The sequence below is a fragment of the Muscardinus avellanarius genome (genome assembly GCF_963383645.1).
Source record: "Muscardinus avellanarius genome assembly, chromosome: 3".
Classification (NCBI taxonomy): domain Eukaryota; kingdom Metazoa; phylum Chordata; class Mammalia; order Rodentia; family Gliridae; genus Muscardinus; species Muscardinus avellanarius.
The window spans coordinates 96,433,439-96,455,641 of NC_137788.1; the positions used below are offsets into that span (position 1 = coordinate 96,433,439).

At 37.4% G+C, this 22,203-nt stretch overlaps 1 protein-coding gene across 2 annotated transcripts in view; it reads right to left on the reverse strand.

The window, feature by feature from the left end:
• The window catches only part of VAV3 (vav guanine nucleotide exchange factor 3), a gene marked incomplete at both ends in the record, with an annotated part of 378,650 nt that overhangs the window by 106,803 nt on the left and 249,644 nt on the right, over positions 1-22,203 (reverse strand). For both annotated transcript variants that reach the window (XM_080690386.1, XM_080690385.1), the window contains 2 exons: positions 11,627-11,672; positions 17,057-17,082. In XM_080690386.1, the coding sequence (XP_080546512.1) occupies positions 11,627-11,672; positions 17,057-17,082 (72 nt within the window). The remainder of the gene's footprint in view (positions 1-11,626; positions 11,673-17,056; positions 17,083-22,203) is intronic.

The window sequence follows — 22,203 nt, forward strand, 5'->3', positions numbered from 1 at the left end:
AAAGAGACCACAAATGGATTATTAAAACTCTGACCACTTACAAATTTAAAACCTTGTATAAAAAGGAGATTCAAAATGGTGACTGGGGGACTCAGTACATCTCAGTAGCTAGAACAAATAAAGTTTAACTACTGAGAAGGCAGCATCTTGACAAACAAAATAAACAAAGCTCACAACCAAAACAGAAACAGGAATCACGGCGCAAGGAATCCATTATTCTGAACTGTGCAAAAACCCCAAGTGTGTGACAGACCTGGTACGGCGGCCATACTGGCCGCCAGCACCATTTTGGGCAGCCGGGGTCGGGGTGGGGGCAACAACAAGTGCCAGCCCCTGTGCCTCTGACTTCAGCACTGTAGCCCGAAGAAAATCCCCCCAAATAATTCAAGAACTTGAAGTGCAAAAAGTGGATGCACAGCTCCGACATCTTAAGCAACTAACACTACACTTCAGGGACGCAGAAAAAGATCGAAAAGCCCGTGTGCTCACCAGAGACAGCACTCATAGAGGCATAACATGCCCTCCAGAAACCCAGCAGCAGGAAAGACAGGTAACCCCTTGCATTACCCAGTACTCCAGGGGAGGTGGAAAACCCCCCAAGCAGCCACAGGACCCAGCGGGCTAAGACTAGGCGGCCCATTCCAGTGGCAGCACAGTTAGAACCTCCAGAGACACAGGAAAGGTGCTTAAGGCACGGTACCTGTCACAGGGGGTCGCTCCAAGACTACACTGGATGCCCTCTGCTGGTGCAACACCCTAACACATAAACACAAAACTGTCAGAAAAGAGAGGATCGCAAACACTCATAGAGTGGGTTCAAAAGCTGACAATAGGTTACAGAACAAATGAGAGACATTGGAATATACTCCAGAATCTACCACAGTGAACAGACACACAGATATTATACGTAAATTAGCCCTATATACATAAATTAGCAGGGCTTCTGGTTTTTGTTTGTTTTTTGTTTGTTTTATTTTGTTGGTCTCTCACACTGTTGCTAAATCTTTTTATTTTACTTTTGTTCTTTTTTTGTTGTTTTTCTATTTCTTATTCCTTTTTTTCTATTGGTTTTTTTCTTTGATTTATAATTGTTAGTTTTTATAGCTTGTTTTATTACTTTGATTATTTGCTCCTTCCCCTCCTTCCTGTTACAAACTTCCTCACTGTAGACTATCTACTCTCTTCTCTCAAAACTTTTCTTTTAGCCCTTACTGTATCTTCTTGTTTTATCTTCAAGCTATTTCCTATCTCCATACTTTAATACTCTACTAACTACAAGAGTCATACTAACTTTCCCTCATTCTCAACCAGATATTAACTTATTATACTTAAATTCTTATTCAACCTAATCATATCCTCTACTTTACCCAACTCCTGCACCTATTACCCCAGCTCCTCCCCCCCCCTTACCCAACCCTCACCATTGAAAAGAGCACTGCTTGCATGCTGATATCTCTAAATTTCTATTACTAAGTTTGGATTAGATAAAATACACACAGAATCACACACAAAAGAAAAGATGCCAAGATATCAGAAAAACAAGCCTGAGAACCCTGAAAATATGAGAACTAGGAACAGTGAGGAAATATGGGAAATCACTAATACTGACCTACAAGTAATGCAAGAAGGAGAATTCCGAATCCTGATTTTCAATATGATGAAAGGCCTCACAGCAAGTATGCAGGAAATGAAAGCGGAAATGGAGACATTAAGAAAAAATCAGAAAGAGGTCTGAAATGAAATGAAAGAGTCCATAAATAAAATGAAGATGGGAATAAAAAAAATTCTGGAAGATTAGATGAAATGGAAAATAAAATATCACTGTTAGAAGATAGTTTATTCAAAACAGAAAGCACAGTCGACAGCATATAGAAGTCATTACATCAACAAAACCTAAACATCCAACAACAATGGGACAATATGAATGTCCTAACTTACGGATAAAAGGTATTAAAGAAGGAATAGAGGTACAGACTAAGGATATTCATAATCTCTTTAGAGAAATAATTTCAAAGAGTTTTCAGACTTGGACATACATGTTCAGGAGACATACAGAACACTGTTAAGATAAGATCAAAGAAGGACCTCCCCACGTTCTGTAATAATCAAAATAATCAACAAGAGGCTAAGGAAAGAATCTTAAAAGCAGTGAGAACAAAAGAATGGGTGACATATAAAGGCAAAACAATAAAAATCACCCCAGAATTTACAACCCAAGTCATGAATTCCAGGAGAGACTGGTATGATGTAATCTAGACCCTGGAAGAAAACATCTAACCAAAACTGTTATAGCCAGCAAGGTTATTATTCAAAATTGATGGAGAAACAAAAGTGTTTTAAGATAAGCAAAATCTCAAAAAATTCATAAATATAAAGCCAACACTAGAGAAAATACTTAAAGAAATAAACCATGAAGAAAAAAAAAGAAGCAAATTTCAGAACCAGAGAACAAAATCACGTTATTCACAAAAGAAGAAAAGACCTGGAGAACATTATGTTAAGTGAGATTAGTCAAGCACTGAAAGAGAAAGGACATGTTTTCCTTAATATGCTCAAACTAGGGAGTATTGGGGATACCAGAAAGACTCCAGATAATGTAGGGGAAACCTCAGCAAAGCTAGAAAGGAAAGGTAGGAGAGAAAGAAGGCTGAGGTTGATTAATGGAGGAGCTAGATCGGAATACCAAAATGCCAAATTGAAAAACCTGTGGCTACTAGGAAAGAAAATAAGGACTAGGGGAAAAAATGTATAACAGAAATGTAATGGGTGATCTCCAGAGTGTGAGGACAAATGGCATTTGTCAAGGATATTTTCTATGAGTCTTTATTTTCTCATCAACATTCTCACTGCTATAATCCAGAACAACTGACCATACAACTTAGGAAGAAATAGGTACTTGCTCACAGTTCTGGAAATTTTAGAGGTTCAGTCCATGTCATGCTAGGTCTGTGGACCTCAGGGAAGGTCATCTGGAAGCAGAGAGAGGCAGAGAGCAGGTCTCTGCTCTCTCATCAAGGAGGCCAGAAGTGAAAGACCAAGCAAGGGGACTCAAAGACCCAATCACAGTCCCCAAGGCCACACCTTAGGGATCCACCTCCTCCAGCCACACTGCACTTGCTTAGGTCACCACCCTGCACATCCTTTACAATGGAATTTTCCACTGATGAGATTATAACCCTTGTGACTTAATTACATCAACTCTGATCATTAATACATGAGTTCTTCAGGGGACATTCTATATCTAACCATAGTACTCATGTTTTCTGAATTTTTTACAATAAATTTTTAAAAGTACAAAACTTTAGCTTATCCAAGAAGGTCAAGTTATCAGAAGTAAATCTATGCTGTTGCACCTTTAAGTATCTAAATTTCATTCCCATCATAGCTCTAACTTACTCAATAGGTAATACTGCACAGTAATGTAAAGCAATGTTTCAGAACTGTATAATGTTTTAAATTATATAATAAATAGTTAATGCCTTGAGAAGCTTTTTTAAAAATAAAAATAATTCAACCACATTCAAATTTAATATTTAGACTGCCAGAAATTATTCTTTCCATTTCAAAGCTGTGAAGCAGAGTGCATTTTGCTGGGTGTCCTCCACCCAGCATGTTTCAGTGCCAGTGTCTACAGTTGTTTGTTTCAGAACCCTAATTAGCTGCCTTATCTTCTGCTAGGGATTCTTCTGGTGCTAAGTTTTAATCGTCTAAATTAATTGAAATACTGTAGCAATTTCAGATTAACATTTTCAAAATTAACAATGTATAAAATAAAACCACCCATAAATCTGCTTAGTAATAGCAATCACTAATAAACTCTGAAAAGCAGACCAGACTCACTGCTAAATTGTGCTGTACTATACAGCTAGACCTCAGGAAATAAGCTATCCTCTGTCCATGTCTTTGCATAAGTAGGGTACAAAGAAGAACTCAAGCCAAACATACTAGGCCTAAGTTTGGTCTTCACTAGATGCTGTGTAACTTTGGGTAAATTTCTTAACCTCTCAGAGTTTTGTTATCTCTGCTGAAAGATTCCAATGATCCTTGATAGGACATTACTTCCATCATTGTATTAAGTAAGATGCTAATTTCCATTTTGCTAGAATACTCTAGCACCTTCTTGGCTTATACATGCTGATGAAGCAAGCATCCACATTAGAAAGTCTCATATACCAAAGAACTGGGGGATAGCCTCTGGCCACATGTGTCAGCTACTGAAGCCCTCAAGAAAACAATCAAAAGGAATAAATTCCTGTCAACAACTATGAGAGTTTGAAAGTGACCCCTTCCCCAGGTGAAGCTTCAAATAAAACCAAGCCCTGGCCAACATCTTCAGAGACATTTTGTCCAAAAACATGAAGTAGACAACCCAGTTAAAGCCAGGCTCAGATTTCTGATTCACACAAACTGTGATAGGAAAAATGCCTGGCATCTTAAGCTGAAAAATGTAGAGTAACATGGCAATAGAAAATCAACACAGGTGTGTATATGTACTAGTTGTGGTCATGATCATCTCCTCATTTACAGATCACTTACTGTGTGCTAGACTTTACTGATGAATGCTTTACTATCCCATGTAACCTTTGAAATGATATGAGAAGGTAGTTACTACAGTTATCTCCATTACAGAGATGATGGAACAGGTAAAGCCTCTCAAGATTATTCAACTAGGAGGTGGAGGGGCAGGATATAAGCCTGATCCACACCACTGTAGAGCCTCAGTGGAAACAACCCCACAGGACTACCTCGGGCAATTCAAACTCCTGATGTGAATGATATGCCTAGTAAGAACAAAACTCAACCAGGCCTTTCCTTCTCTTCCTCTCCTCTTTTTCCTTTATTGCTGCAGTGGGAGAATGCGGCCTAGACTCTTAATGGCTGCAGGGTTGCGCTCTCTGACTCTGCCACATCCTCTCTCAGATCCTTCCAGCCCTGAGGGCCTCTTGCATCCTCCTGACCCCACAAAACATGCTATGCTTGGTCCTGTTTGCTCTGATTTCCAATGGGACAATCTGTACTAATATTCAAGTAGGTAATGGGACAAAGGATTACCACCTGCTAATAACACGGTACCTGCATTCAAAGGAGGAAAGCAACCTGATATTTTAGGTGCGATGACAACTTACAAGAAGATTGGTCACATGGCAAGAAAACTGCTGTTTTCTTAGTATTGCTGCAAATCAAAGCTAGCAGTTGGGAAACACTTTAGTTGGGAATCTTCAGTTCTTATTTCAAGGAAAAAAAATTATCTCTTCTGCTATCAAAAAACAAATACCTGAACCTAAAACTGGAAAAGGGAGAAGAAAGCAGGAGACCCGAGAAGCCCAGCCAAAGAATGTCCATAGATAAACTATCTGGAACTGCTGCACACAATCAAAGACAGACCCAATAACCTGCTCAAATCCAGCTTCTCTTTTTTTCCCTCCTCCACTCTTTTGTTAACATAGAACTGCAGAAAACAAATTCCATGGGGACAGAGATCAGCTCCATGCCCCATTTTGAAAGTGGACAACAAAAGTGAGGTGCCCCAGTCACAGGGAACCCTGGCTACAGGGATCACTTCAGATTGAGCACATCGTCGAACCTGGGTCAATTAAAGCCTCCCTTGGAATTGGTGCTAGATATGCTGGGAAACAGTTATTGTACTTTCTCAGTACTCACTAGCTGAGAGTTGCTAATGGACACCTTTGCCTGTAAATGAGACAAACCTGTTTTAGGTGCCCATTGATAGAAAGTGTACAGAGGAGAAAGGAGAACTGAGACACAGGGAGAAAGGAGCCCTGAGGGTATCAACTGAGGCCCTGGAGCCTACTCTGCCTGAAGCTAAACACTTCAGTATGCCTTACCCTTTTTCCGCCTTGAACTGGTTTGAAATGGGTTTACTCCACAAACAAAAGCACAGTCATTGACAGAGACTTTGACCCAAACCTGCTCAAAGATTTATAGCTTCATTTATACATCTGTAGCTTTAATAAAATTACTTTTATTGACTTAACAGCTAGATTTTTTTGTCTCCTCCTCCTGTGAAATTCTTCAGCCCATGGTGAATTTTCCCCAGTTATACACACTGCCAGTGACACTATGCATAAACCTATACCATATACCACACACTTTGGAAGTCTGTCATATTTTGGAGTGGTTTTATTGTTAAGCATGCTATGCTTGTATCTTTATCTCTCCAACAAAATTTCAAGTTCAAAGGGAAGCATACTTCTATGTATTTCTAACATCTATACAGAAAAAAAATGAGTTAGACTCATAGGAAAAAAAAGAATTGTAAAAACAATTATAAGAACCCAACAAGCTTTTCCATGCAAATTAAAAAATTTAAAATCAATTTGATTTGAATATGGTGACAGATAACAAATTACCAGGATGAGTCACTTTGACAACAAATCCACAAACTACAACTCCAATGTTCTAATTTGCTAACCATTCTCACTATTTGTAATATAGAGTTATAGTATTAATAAGATCATAAACCATTATTATGATCTTAACAAATACTTGATCAATGTCTTCTCTCCTGATGGCAGTTGGATATCACTTGCATCAAATACTGCTATTCAAAGCTAATGTTTTTACCCAATTGATGTCTTTCATATAAAACTTCAGACCTAAACTCTAAAACTAGTTACCTGGCTCTCAGGTAGTTGGCCCATAAGAAATTTCTGAATCTTTTTTTTTCTGAAATGTAATAATATTTAACTAGCATGGCCACATATATAAAAAAAGAAAATGCAGGTCATATCTGATCTCTCAAGTAAGGATGATTTTATCAATGATGAATGTTCAAAATAGCTCAGTAGTTCAAGACTACATTTTAAGGATTTTTCTCTAAATGTTTAGTAGACACATAGTTTATCTTCTAAAATATAATTACTATGATAACAAAAATTATTTTTAAAAGTTGATAAATGACCTAGAAATAGGCCCTGTAATGATTCAAATATTTTATTATTTTAATAATCCCATATGTGACATCAAGCACAGTAATGTCGTTAATTACAAAACAATGTATATTTACCTAGAAAAGAAAAAGGTACAGAAACAAAGGTTTTGGGGCACATAACTATGTATAAATATACTTCGTAAACATTTTGGTATCATGTTTCATATATAAATGACATGATTTCTTAACAATTAGTGAATAGTCCTATAAACCCACAAAGTATCTATATTTATACAGTACATGCAAAGAAGCAAAATGATTTGGAAAAGACAAGTAAATGTGAGGCCAAATCGCTTACAAGCTGGTTCATGTCTAGCTGTTTTTATTTACATAGATAAAATTGTGTTATGCTAGCTTATTATATTAAATTACAATTTAATGTGGTTCTTCTTAGTATCTTAATTTCAAAGAATTGCTAAATGCATTCCAAGTCTAAACAGAATTGTTGATTTCTTTTAGATTTGTTTTAAAACATATTATCTATAAAGATATTTTATATTTTAATTTCCAAATAGAAACATTGATGAGAAAAATAGCAATACGGTATTTTTAAAATCACTGATCTGAAACACATTTTTTTTCTTTTTTTAAGTGAGGAAAACAAATGTTCATTCTCGAAGGCTGTAATAAATAAGTTTTGTCTGTAATCAATAATAAGTTTCCATAGATTGTAAGATTTCCATATTAATCAGTCAAACCTACTTCTATCTCTTCTTTCACCTCCAAAAATAATTTCTCATCAAATATAAATCCTAATCTAAACATTGAGAGCATAATTGTAAATGTGTAAAAGTGTATTTCACATTGAAAGAAATGAACTTGAAAAAACTGGGACAGTAGAACCCAGTGATTAAGATTCATTGCAGAGAAATGAGAAAGAAAGATTATTTGAATTCCTTTCTTCAACAAGAACAACAGGAATGGTATGTAAGAACCCTACCCACCTGAAAGAGAAAGTGATCATCTTTGAAGATGTCTGTGCTAAGAAATGGTTAAGACATCTTCTGGGTGAATAAGAACAGAGCCTTTCTAAGCCACAGGTATCTCTCTGTAATCAGGAGTTTAACAATGAGCAAAGGGGAAGCCAGAGCACAGGGAAAGGACTGTTATCAATTTAACCATTATCTGTTCATTTACTATTCAAGGTTATCACAAATCACCCAAGTAACTGAAGCTCACAGCTGGAGTGAGCTACCAAACATTCCCCACCTGCTCCATCTAATCTTCAGGCGGCACAACAGAATAATGGGCTCAATTGTCTAGAAGCTAGTGAATGTGGACTTAACTACATGATATTCCACAAACACAAGGCACTTTTACAGTTGTCAGAAGACAAGGAAAACATAAAAAAAAAAAAAAAAACATGCCCTGGCATACAGATTGACCACATGCATCTTGTATCTCTTATACTTAGAAGGGATTTTTTAAAGGTAAGAATTAAAATGTAATTGTTAACTTTGACCTTGAATGCTACTCTAGGCAAAAAATATTACACCACTGCTCAGATTTTCTTGAGATTTATGATCTCATGTGTTCTTGAAAAAGGCCTAGCACCTCCGTGTTCCTGAAATAATTGATCTGTCTGTTATAAGTGTTGTTTTCCTGATACCAACATCTGTCTCAGAAAAAAAAGGTACAAGCTGATGAAAATACCCTGCTATGTTTAAGTAATTCAAAAGAATTTGCATCTAACACAGTATTACATTTATAAAAGCAGTTAAGATAAATTCTTAGCACACAATAGAAGGCAAGAAAAAATAAAGGGCAAAGTCATTTGCAAATATTGCTTATAAAGATTAAGCACATTACTAAAGAACTCATGTTTTAAATGTTAACAAGCCACAATGCTCATATTTTTCTTGGGTTTGAAGAAACTCTACAATACACATTTTAAACCTCAGTAGTTTTCCTTCTTTGTCTTTAATAATTTCACCAAAAAACTCCCAAATATTACTATTGATTGTGTCTGTTGGTAAAGATGGGGAAAATATCTTGGAAGCCATTAGATAAGCAGAAAATAACAGCAAATCTGAAAATTATTATGATTATATAACTTCTTGCTTCAATGAAAATTGAACATAAAACTCAGGGTCTGTTTGCAAAGAAATAACTGGCAAATATTATTGATTCTCTACATGACAAAATATCCAATTATTAAATATCACGCTCTAATACAAACTAATTAGTATAATAACTGCTATCACATTTACTACATACTGGGCAATTTCAAAAATTCTTTACATGTACTAGCTAATGTAATGTTCACAATTTTTGTAAGGTAGGTACTGTTATTATTCTCTGTTTAAAAATGAGAAAACACACAGAGAGAAAGCAAATTACCTCAGATCAAAAAGCAAGTAAACAGCTAAGTCCAGTCCCAAGCCTAGAAAATGTGTCTCAGAGCCTCACTTCCTACCACTAGACTATGGCATGGCCCATTAGCACAGTGACAGGAAAAATTACAAAGCAAAAGAGCCAATACCTACAGAAAAAGTATGTAGTCACTCAATCCATGTAACAAATATTTATTAAGTACCTACCACTTCACACAACTGTGTGTTAAGTCCTTTCCCGACACAAAAACAGTAAGGAGAAGATAAATAATTCACTTTTGAACATTGCTCTGAAATTTGAACCTGGTAAAGTAGTTATACTTAGCCTCTCAAATGGTTGAATCATTTTTCCCCCCTACAAGACACTTGTAGAAAAAACAGAGGCCTGGAAGGTGTATTAGCACTTAGAGATGTCAACTAAATAAGCTAAATTAGAAAAAATAAATAAAAGGCATTTCTACAGTAAAAGCACCATCAGAAAATTCTGCTCTTGGGGGAGGAGTTGGTTTATGCAGCCTTGATTGTAAAGATCCCTGGTCTAAAATCTTAGATGAAACATTTTTCCCAAACTGAATACTTGTTAAACAAAGGTCACATCAGGACCTGGCTAACTTTGAACTAAGAAACTTTGAACCCTGACAACAGAAAGGGTCAGAGAAATGTCAATCAATATTCATATCTAATATCTATATCCAAGGCCGAAGGGAGAGAGAGGTGTTAGTTTATCAGGACTCCAAAAGCAAGATTATCAACTTTGCTTCTTTAGGAAAGTAGAGAAATATACTTATGCCTACTTATTATACATAATAGGAGAGTATACTATATTCTTTTACAAACACACAGCAGTGTTTCTTTTATAAACATACTTTTATGATACACAGCGGTGCCTCTTTTGTATTTGTGAGTTTATGCTTCATGAAGTTCTAAATCTTCAGACAAAGACAGATACTGAGAATAGCTGGACCTGAGCAAATCCATCACCTTTATGATAAAGGAGTGCAAATTATTTTGTTATTGACCTACTCGGCCATATTTATAATCCATAAATTCACCATATTTTCCTTTAAATAATTTGAGAGGTCCTAGAAAAGTTTGGCCATAAAGTAAATTGTTCAGAGTTCAATACGTTCCTACTGACAAACTATAAATATCAAAATGCATTTCCCTGGAGGGAAATGATTGAACTCAACAACAATGTCCATAGAAGAAAGAAAAAATATTTTAAAATAGCATTTACAAAGGTTAAGATGATTTTCTGAAATAAAAATACAAATTCCATTTCCATGAGATAAGTTAAAAATATACTATGTTCACAGTCATACACTTCCATAACTAGAGCAAAAGTCTCTGCAGAGTCTTTTCTAAAGGGAAAAACTGTCTTGGGAAAGTTAAAACTATTAAAAAGTAAACCAGAACCCTATGTTTTTTTAAGGGCTTCAATTTTGTTCTGTAGTTAAAAGATTTAAACTGATCCCAGGACAAAAGTAAGGCAGTTTCTAGCCAGAGGCAACAAAGCTCCCATAAATCTCAGACAGCTCATAAACTGGCATGGATACCATGGGTGTGGTTTCAGTTAAAAGCTCTAATGCTTTGAAAACTAAACTTTACAACTAGGCGAACATTGCTCATGATGAGAAAACAAAACACATAATTTAAGTGATTTTTCAGCAAGGCTATTCTATCCTTCTTGTTCCATTTGGTTTGCAGTTCAGAGATTTGGAATCCTTTAGTTGTGAATACCCTTTACCTACAACAATAGACTCTTGTAGGGAAGAAAGTATTTGATCATTAAATTGTGGAAGGCACTGCTTAATGGATAAAAAAAATAATTATCCTAACAGAATGATAGAGAGAACTTCACAAAGTTAAAAAGAAAAAAACTGAATGTTTTCTACAGACAAATCACTGGCCTTGAGAGTGAATACTTGCTCTTGTTACAAAATCATATGGATTAAGATGGAGAAACTTTGCCAGTGGAAGGGCTCCAGTTGTCTGCTCTCTCTGACTCCTTTGTAAAAATGCTAATTTTTATGCACCAGCTTTCTGGGTGGTTTTCATACCAGATTTAGGAGAGAGTCCAGGGAGGGTGCTGGGTACATCAGCATTAACCAGGCACCCTGAGGCAGCTCAGGAAGCAAATAACCAACTCAGCTGCTGATGCTGCATGGTGCTTGAGTTACTGGTCATGTGAATGATTTACATTTTAGACCTTTGGCCTCCTGGTCACATGGTATAGGCAAAGCTGTGAGGAGCAAAGGCCAACAATATGCCTGACTTTCTAGAGAAATTCCCATACACTTTCATAATCATTTAAAACTGAAATTGTTACAGAAACACACACCTGGATCCACCTGTCTGGTATGTCTTTGGAGTCCATTGGTCCGTTTCTGTGCAGAAAGATAAAACAAATATGTGTTGGTGACTTTGAATTATGAAATTACTTCTGACACTGTGGAAGGTCAAGGAATGTTGCATCTTTCCCAATTAAAAACATAGCTAAATTTAAACAAAACATAGTTTCAAAGTTTGTTTTCATAATTTAGCCTTTTAAATGAATTCCTCTAATAAGTCTTTCACTTCAACATCATTCCATTTATTTATTTATTTATTTATTTATTTTGAGACTTGGTCCTACTATGCTGCCCATGCTGACCTGGAACTTGAGATCCTTCTGCCTCAGCCTCCCAAATAGCTGGGATTACAGACACATGTCACTGTGGCTGGCAAACATCATTACACTTGACTAATCAAATATCTTATCACACTAAGAAAAAATATTTTTGTGTGCCAACTTTTAGAAATTGTAATCCTTTTCTTTCTCTTCAGTCAGAGTGACTACAAGAGCTAGGAAAACAAGGACCAAGCAGCCCTTCTTGGTTTTAAAATGTTTCTAGCAAAGACATATGGGGAAAAGACTTAAACTGATCTTTTAACACCCTAACTATGTTTAGGGCCTGACAGATCAGAGAGTAAGGAATATATGCAACCTCAAGACAGAGATCTGGAACCCTAATTTTAGCACTTAAATAAGAATGGTGTTTTAATTGTGGGCCAGTTGCATTTGAATACTTTAAAAAATGAAATAAATATACAGCTCTGGAACCGTAACAGTCAATTCTTACTATAGAAAAGGAATCCATAAGAAAACCTGAGCGTTACAAAAATTATAGATAAGATGCAAAACAAGAGATTTTAAATCCTTACTATGCATGGTTACACATTTGACTTCACAAGCATTAAATTGATCCTTACCTAATAACTATGATAATCTCACTAATTAAGGAACATTTGATTTTTCACTTATTATACAAATGGATAAGAAGTTGAGTCCATGTCTACCATTAATTTAGGTTTTCACAAAAGCGCTTTTCTTTTTATGTGTGTTCAGGTTGTGCCTTTGTGTGGGAACTTGGTTTCATTCAGGACACACTTGCTTCTGCTTAATACACACTAGCCATGTGTGTACATTTCTGTGGTTGTTTTCCTTTACAAGTTAAATGTTTCAAATGGGGGTTTTCAGATTGTGTACAGGTAAAAGCAAACTAGAGAAACTTTCAAAAGGTAAGTTTTGATTATATACCCCAACAAACTTTCAAAACTGATTTGTCAAGGACTAATAGGATCATTAAAATCAGCACTGAAGCTGGGCGTGGTGGCGCATGCTTGTAATCCCAGCATTCGGGAGGCTGAGGCCTGAGGATCACGGTCCATGAACAGCCTCAGCTACTTAGTGAGGCTCTCTGTAACTTAGTGAGAACCTGTTTCAAAGTAAAGAATAAAAGATAGGGCAGAGGTTGTAGCTTGGAGGTCGAATGCCCCTGGGTTCCATCCCCAGACTAGCAAAAAATAAAAAGAAACCAGCACTGAAGTTCTGTTGAGCAAGAAACATTATAAACAGCATCTCTATGCCTGAGAGGGAAATGTGGCTCTGGGCTTCTTGGTGGCCTCAGCATTGGAGGGCAAGCCTGATAGTTATAGATGCCTATCTGATAACATGAAAGAAAGCTGCTTTCAAAGGAAGACCTGTTCTACCTGAAACTTCTGCAGCTCTACTTATTAAGAACACAATAGCTGATAATATTTTCAATAGGAAAAATATATATACTGATGGCTATCTTGCCCCTATTTCCTTCTCATATATCCCTTTACTATTTAAATGTTCACTAGGAGCCGTCTATCTACTGATCATATAGCTTATAATATGGAAGTGCTTGGGAGGCAAGAAAGGAATTCAACCTTTTGGTTTGAGTCCTTGAATCCCTAATCCAGCACTATTTAGAAACTATAAATTTAAAATGTGAAAAAGATACCCTAAGTTCAAGAGCAACTCTCTGCTGCCTTGGATTTAGGATTAATATTGGCAACATAGTGCAATTATTAAGAGTTAGATTAGGCCGGGTGTGGTGGCGCACGCTTGTAATCCCCGCGCTTAGGAGGCAGAGACAGGATGATCGCGCAGGTTCGAAGCCAGCTGCGCACGCTGGCTTAGGAGACCCTGTTTCCAAATAAAAATGTAAAAATAGGTCTGGGAGTGTAGCCCAGAGGTAGAAGGGCTTCCAGGAACTCCAGTACCACCAAAAAAAAAAAAAGAGTTAGATTAGAGAAATAAAATAATTTGGATTTAGTATGCTTCTGCCTGTTTTCTCATCTACAAAGTGGGGATATTAGCAGCACCTGCTTCATAGCGTTAGTGATGAGAATTAAATGAGTTAATACATATTAAATGCTTGGAACAGTTTCTGACACAGGTTAAGGATTACTAAGTGAGAGTTTATCATTGCTATACTTATTATTTGTGAAATTTTGAATGTTTAAATGCCTAAAGGATATATTCTTCTACTAAGTTATTGCTTCTCTGTTTTTTGTTTGTTTTGTTCTTGAGAATGACTATGGTGTCCAGGCTGGCCCCAAATTTGTAGACTCAGGGATCCTCCTGCCTCAGGCCCTGGAGAAGCTGGGACCACAGACACCTGTCACCACGACTGGCCTGTTATCCTGTTTATGGGGAAGGTTCTTCCTCGTGATAAATTACTGAAAATCAGTCACCCTGAAACCAGAAACTCTTCTACGAGAAAAGTGAGCAGTAGAAAGAAATTTCAAAAACAAGAAGGGATTTCAGCTACTTAGGCCACATGTATTTAGAGACTTTGAGATTCATTATGCTTCAAAAGCACCTAAAAGGTGTTTGATATTCTGAAAAACATGGAACATTTTTTTGAACAGTTTTAAGATGCAAAATTCAATTGTCATTCTGTCATCTCATCTCATACACTTCACTGCCTGACCTGTGTTCTCAAAAACCTAGGACAGGGCTGGACAGGACCATGTCGCTGGCAAGAAGTGAAGGAGAGGAGGGCGGTCAGCAGCCATCCCTGCACACTCTCAGTTACAGCTCATGGGACCTGGAGAATCAGTCTCAAGGCCTTCTCAGTCTCTCCAGATTTATCCAGAGGGCACCAGTGAGGTGCCAACCGCATTTTATAAGCACCTGGGAATTTACTTGTTCATTCCTTGATAACTTATATTTGTTTAAAAAAAAAGAAGAAGAAGAAGAAGAAGCATTCATTTCCCAAGAATCTCTCTTGTTGTCTTCTTGTCTCTTTTAGTGGGGGGAAAATTCTACCAACAAACAAAGCTTCATTTGCTATCTAGAAGTCAGCATTGGTTTTCTTCTGTTTTAATATGAGTTAAGGAGTGGATTTATTTATATTTACTTATTTTTCTTTCTTCATTTTTTTGTAGTATTGGGGATGGAATCCAATGAAATTCTACCTCTGAGCTACATACCCAGCCCTATTTTTTATTCTTTATTTTGAAACAGGGTCTCACTGAGTTGCAAAGAGCCTCACTAAGTAGCTGAGGCTGTTCACAAACCACGATCCTCCTGTCTCTGCCTACCAAATGTTGAGATTAGTGGATTTAAAATAGTTTAATAAATAAGTAATGATAAGCATTCTTCTTAAAATCAGAGTTCTGCAGGGCCAGTGTAGAATGGGTGATGGGTAAACATCTCAACTCTGGCTACGGAGCCTAGGGATCCTGGGCCATGACAAACTACCTACCTTGAGAACCAAGCATAAAATTGAGATAAAAACTATTACAACTATTAACACTGACCTCTAAACCAATACACGGAGAGAAATAGGTCCTCAGGAAGGAAAAGAATTTAAAAAATCACAGAACTTACAAAAAAAGGCCTCATAATTTTCATGGGAGAAGGCACTTGGTCAACAATTGGTACAGGGTGAAAGGATACTTCTTAAAGTTTTTATCTATACTCTCTTAAACCAACTAAGGTTTCCAAGTAGAATTGGACTGCAGAATAATTTATCATAATTCTCCCTCCAAAGTAGAGATTCTTAGTGCAGTCACACACCAAATAAAAATCACACTTATTATATTCAAAAGTTAAGCAGGTCACTAAAAAACTGATGCTACATTTTAAAAGATCAATGTGAAAATTAATTCTTTTCACAGATAGGCCTGCGTGTAATTTTTAAGAGTATAAAAGTGCCTGAGAGAATTATTTAATATCATGTGAAAATATTAACCATTTCTTATTAGCACACTTGCTTTCTGTAAATATGCCCACTTCACAGTCCTTTATTACAATAAAATGAAACTATTTTTCTCAAAAAAAAAATACATCTATCTAATAGGATAAATGGTCAGTAAGAATGAGTTGAATTTCAGAACTCTACAAGGAATCTGTCTTAAAAAATTAAAAATAAACCAGAAGCAGTGGCATGTGTCTGTATTTTTCTTGCTTTTAGCTGACTATATGAATGCCACCTTATTTAAAAACATACTAATTGTATTATAACACTTTTATTGTTTCTCTAAATTAAAATTTTGGTGTTAGAGATTCACGGCGCTTTTAATATGGGTACATATTAAAATAATTTGGTAAACAGTTTTTGTCAATCTCTTCTGAAATTCTCAGATTACTTTTTTTCATATACATTTTATATTTTAATTTCCTCTGCTGTGATATTTTTTAAATTTTTGCTATGGGGCTGAGGGCAGCTTAGTGTTACAGTGCTTACCTAGAACATATGAGACCCTAGATTTGATTCCTAGCACTGAAAAAAGAAAAAAAAAAGAAAAAAAGGGAAGAAAAAAGCCTTTGCTATGGTATTTTTGGAAGGTCAGGTGAAACATTTGTTCCTCTGGTTGAAGGCCAAGACAATGGTCACCTAGAATCTGCCATAATTTTCATTCTTATGTATTTCTTAAGTTTTTTTATTCTGAAAAGTTACAGGGATCACACTTCTAAACTATTAGGAGACTGTGTTAAACCAAATGAAAATGTTTTCCGATCGTGAGTTGATTAATAAGATATAACAGTAATCATGTTTGTGTTCAAATGGAAAACTACTCGGAATATAAAACCATATACTTAGATGAACTCTTTTAAAATTTTTAGTACTGGCAAATGTTGGGCAGTGACACATTTCATGACAGGGGACATGTCTACCCACTTCCTGGGATGAAGGTCACCCTTCCCTCAGCACTAACTGTCCCATTTCAAACACAATGTTAAAACAAAATATTCACCTTGTCCGGCAACCTATGATCTCCGGAGAGTGACAGGGAAAGTACCTCTTATTTAACTCCTGCATTTCATTCCCAAGCACCTGGTTACTTTCTCCATTTCTCTTTGTAGGCATGCTTTCAGCACACTTAGCACGGTAAAAGCTCAAGCCTGATTAAGTTAGCAAACAACTCTAAAGGCAAAGGTTATAGAAGAATTTTTAAATGTTAGTCTTACCTCTGGTGGCTTGAGCAGCCCTTGTTCTGAAACGAATGTAAAAATTGGCATTGTCAGTGCAGTTGTTTGGTTTGTTTAGCAACCTTGCTCTCTGCAGCGTGGCAAAACACTACCGCTTTGTTTTCTTAACTGATACCTATAATATATTTCCAGAATCCCTCAGGCTGGGCTAGTGATTGTTTTGCAACCCGGGTTCTCTTACCTTATTGGCTTGTCAGGAAAGTGACTCATAGTTCTAAATGACTCCTAAGTTATGCTTAACTTTTCCAGCAATGTCAATTAAGCAATGTCAATTCAACCACATAAAACTTCTTAAAACAAGAGCTTGCACTAAATTAATATGCATGATCGCTAGATGCAAACCTTTATTTCAACACACCTTTTTATAAGAATCTCAACACACTGAGTTACAAACACAGTGCACTCTTCATAACAATTGCAAACTTCACACGATACAGCATTCCATAGTAATATTTTTTCCACCAAGTGGCTTTAATCCTTATATATAATTCTGGGGGAAAACAGTTTGATTTAAAGATGGAAATAACAGAGTCAGGATTCAATTCCAGTGCTAAGTTTCCATTCATCCTTAATTTACCTCCCTGTAAAGAGCAACGACATCTTTTCACTACATTTCAGCTCCTGAAATTGTTTAACAGTTAGGAAAGGCCCTGGGATCTTCAGGTGAGAAATCTGGTCAGAGGGCAAAGGTCTCAGAGAGTGCAAAGAGCCGAAGTCCTCTCTGTACATGGGAAACGGGTGGACAGTGTGTTTGCTCCCTTGCCCCACGCCTGGAAACACCGAGGCAGGCCAAGACTGACTTCTTCAGATTGAGTGAAAGCCCCTCACCAGCGTGGGCCCATGCTTGCACTTCCCCCACCCAAAATGACACTGTGAAGAAGAATCGGAGAAAAGATGCACCAGAGAGACATGGGAAGAGAAAGGGCAGACCAAAATGGGAGCGCTGTGGGACACTTCTTTAAAAGGCTCTAAGAAGCCCCAGGCCAGAGTTCACAGAGAAAGCTGCTGGGATGCCTCACTGTTTGCCACAGATCGCTTTATACAGGAAGACTGCCTGAGGCATGGGACAGGAGGCTGGTATTTTTTTTTCTTTTTAAAGAAATACTGCTTATTAAAGGAAATAGAAGATCTATGGGCAGAAAGTTACTTTTCTAGAAATTAAGCCGAGTCCAAATCCCTTTGTCAGTTTCAAACCCTATATCTCCCTGGGCTTCACAGATGACTTTCTTCTATGAAGGCATGTTGGCAAGGTCTGGAATTCACCTGTACATAGGAGTGTTTGTGGGCAAAAAATATTTCACTTCTTGTTTCCTCCCCTCTAGTCACATATAATATTCCAGCAAAAGACTACCTAAGAGGGTTGGTTGGAAAGAGGGTCTGTAAGATTCTTCTTTGGGTGGCCCAGACTCAAAGCCCAGGTTAAGTGAACTTGGGTTCTTAACAGCTTGAAACACCTCTATTTTTCATGAGTGTATTTTCCACGCTTGCCCTGCACTACATTCTCCTACTGGTGAGTAACAGCCTGAACTGGGAATCATAAACTGTAGAAAATGTAACACAGGAGTGGAGTTTAAGTTTTCTATCTAAGGAGACTCAGAAAAGCTTTGAACTTTCTAGGTGATCTCTAAAATGGGGAGTTCTCAGATCTTTTGGGTTTGGAGTTCATCAATGAGTATGTTTCTTAATTTCTTTTTTTGTGTGTGTGTGTGGTATTGAACCCAGGGGCATTTTACCTCTGAGCTATACTCCCAGCCTTATTTTTTATTCCTTATTTTGAAACAGGTTCTCACTAAGTTGCTGAGAGCCTCACTAAGCTCCTGAGGCTGGCTTCAAACCTGCGAGCCTCCTGACTCAGCCTCTTAAGTATTGTGATTACACGTGTGCTCTACCACTTCCCGCTTATGTATCATAATTTCAGTGAAAAACAATCCTTCTGGCCAGGCGTGGTGGCGCACGCTTGTAATCCCTGTGCTTGGGAGGCAGAGACAGGAGGATCGCATAGGTTCAAAGCTAGCCTCTCTGGCTTAAAAGACCCTGTTTAAATATGTGTGTGTGTGTGTGTGTGTGTGTGTGTGTGTGTGTGTGTGAGAGAGAGAGAGAGAGAGAGAGAGAGAGAGAGAGAGAGAGAGAGAGAGAGAGAGAAGAGAAAGAAACCTGGAGGTAGAAGGGTTTCCAGGAACCCCAGTACCACCAAAAAAAAAAAAAATCCTTTTTTTCTCCAATTTTTTGAATAGACATGTTTTTATGTCCTTATGAAGTAGGTTTTCTTAATAACTACTTTAAATCTTTAAATGTATCACTCATAGCATAAAACCTCTGATCGCCTCGCATGGTGTGGCCATAGCTTTCACACCAGGCTTCATGAGAGTCCTCTGGATGCGTCCTGGCAAGAAGCAATGGTATTTTAGGCATCCTTCTAACTATGCAGACACTTACACCTGTTTTCCAGAGGAACAGGTACAGAACAAAAGCCCCCTTTATAGGTTCTCTGTATCTTGTTGTGTATTAGTTGCAAGCTATTCATTTGTGGGCAAAAGTGAAGATAAATTATAGAATCCAAAAGGGTTCATGAGGTCTAGGTGAGGCATGGATGGGGCTGATACAAGGGAAAGAATGCATTAGATTGGGTTGACCCCCTGCCTTGGCTCTTTCTCCTTCATTTCACTATTTCACACTGTTGCCTGCTTTCTTACTTTAGTGTCTCATCAAAAGAATCAGCTTTTCTTCTCATTCTGATGGAATGTCCTGAGAACTGCTCCAGACAAAGCATCCTCTGTGTAACCCAAGGAGGTAAAATGGAAAGGTGTTTAGAATTAGGGGGGTTTTTTTGTGTGGGGGGGGTACGAGGGATGGAACCCAGGGGCTTTCTACTCCCGAGTTACACTCCCAGACCTAATTTATATTTTATTTGAAAACAGGGTATCACTAAGTTGCTAAGAGCCTCATTAAGTAGCTGAAGCTGGCTTTGAACCTGTGTAGTCCTCCTGCCTCAGCCTCCCAAGTGCTGGAATTACAAGCATGCGCCATCACACCCAGGAGGGTTTAGTTAGAAGCGATTCAAACTCCTAGGGAACATGTCTATACGCAGGGCCTGCCCTTGGCCTTGGCTTGCCATCAATATCAAACTCATGGCTGCCACTGCTACTCACTGCCAAGAACAGAGCCCCACTGCTTCCAGGGAGGTAGCACAGAACAGCCAGCGCTCTGGTCAGCTCTGGCTCATACTGGGTCTAACACATGAAGAGCAGCTCTTGAAAGTCCTATCTCATGGTAGTGGCTTGGTATTAGAATGCTCTGAGTTCAGAAATTCTAGGCCAAACTCCTTTATTATACTTCAGGATTTGCAGCAGTGGCCACATATTTAAACTAGACTGTCTCCTTCAAGAACACAATCTCCATTCTTGTAATCACCTAAGGCAGCAGCTTGTTACCCTATACTAAAGTAATAGTCATGAAAGAGAGGAAAACCCAACTGTGATAGTATTTCACATGTATTTCAAAGCAAGAGTTCATTTGGGCTAGAAAAACAGAGGAAGTGCCACTTTCTATGAGATAGTCTATGGAAAAGTTTATCTAATTACGAAATCTGCAGCCCCATTCTTGACTTTCTCTTGATACGTATACCCTAAATGACTGCTGCAGATATTTTGATCTCTGGAAAACCCTGCGTGTGTGTCACAGGTCTGAATTAGGTCCGAGATAATAAGGGCTGATTATCAGAAAATCTTTGGCTAACTTCTGACCTAGAAGAAAGGTTGCTAGTTGAGATGTGTTGAAAAAGTCTCTCATGTGTCTGTCTGTCTGTCTGTGTGTCTAGACCTCTCTCTCTCTCTCTCTCTCTCTCTCTCTCTCTCTCTCTCTCTCTCTCTCTCTCTCTCATCTTTCTTTTCTCCTGGGAACTTTCTTAGAATAATAATTCTATTCGTCAAGATTCTGAAAGTTTTTAATCCTCAACTTGTCTTTACCCTGCAGCCTAGTTCTCAGGCTCCTATAGATCAAACTATAAAATGTTCTTACCCTTTCAAGAACCTTTCTAGATGGTGACTCACAGGCCCTCGAGGGGTTTATACCTTGAGTTCTTTCATCATGTCTCAACTGGTTTAATGTAATTCTGAGAAGTGGTGTTACTGAACTGCTTGGAGCCCTTGCAGAACTCTATCTTCAGTGCCAGCAGAGCTCAGTTTGCATATTTATGTAAAAAAAAAATGATTTTCACAAAAGCTTTAGCCTCACATTGTGTATTCACTTGTACAAATACAAAATTCAGTCCTATTATGTTTGTTTCTCCAACACGAGTGGCTGCTGGTTCATATATTATTACACAATTTTCTTTGTCTTTTATCTGGATTCTGTTTCTTAAGACTAAACAAATCACTGTCCAGTAAGACTGGTTGTCACAAAAGGGGCCACAGGAAAGTAATTACCAGGTTAGTTATTGAAGGTGCCTTGCCATCATAGCTAATGTGCTATTTCTGTGAAACATAAAAGTAAAGGATGGTTGGACTGATTAAATTTTGGAGGAAGTTGCACAAATGTATTTTCACTGAGTAGTTCACTACTCGGATCTACAGCAGTGTTTTGAAAAGGAAAAAATAAAGTAAACCATAAATAATAGTTAGAGGCTTTGATGTCAAGTCTTTTCAGGAGCTCTAAAGGAATCTAACTATACAAGAGTGTACAATTCACTTTAGTAATTATTAATGTATCATTAAACTGACCCCAATAGTTAAATGGAAGAAATAATAATTACTCTTGAATATTAAAATGTCTTGATGAGTTCAAATAGAAGACAATCTAAACCAAAGGTTGTAAGTACTATTATGCAGAACTAAGGTCACTTTTTTGGTTATGAAATTAATGATCAAGCTGTAATTCATGTAAAAGTAATGTGATACAATGCCATGTAGTAGAAGGCTGAAATAAAATTATACTTTGAAAGTTTATTTTTTATGCTAAAATATGCAAAACTATTTATAAAAGAGCCAATTTCAGATGCCAATTTGGGCTGCAGGTTCTAGGTAGCAATCTTGCAGGTCCAAACCAGCAGAATATGAGGCCACTTTCTTCCAATTAGAGGTGGCTCTAGCAGTAGCAACTGGCCTAGATAAAAGAGCGATTATATAGAT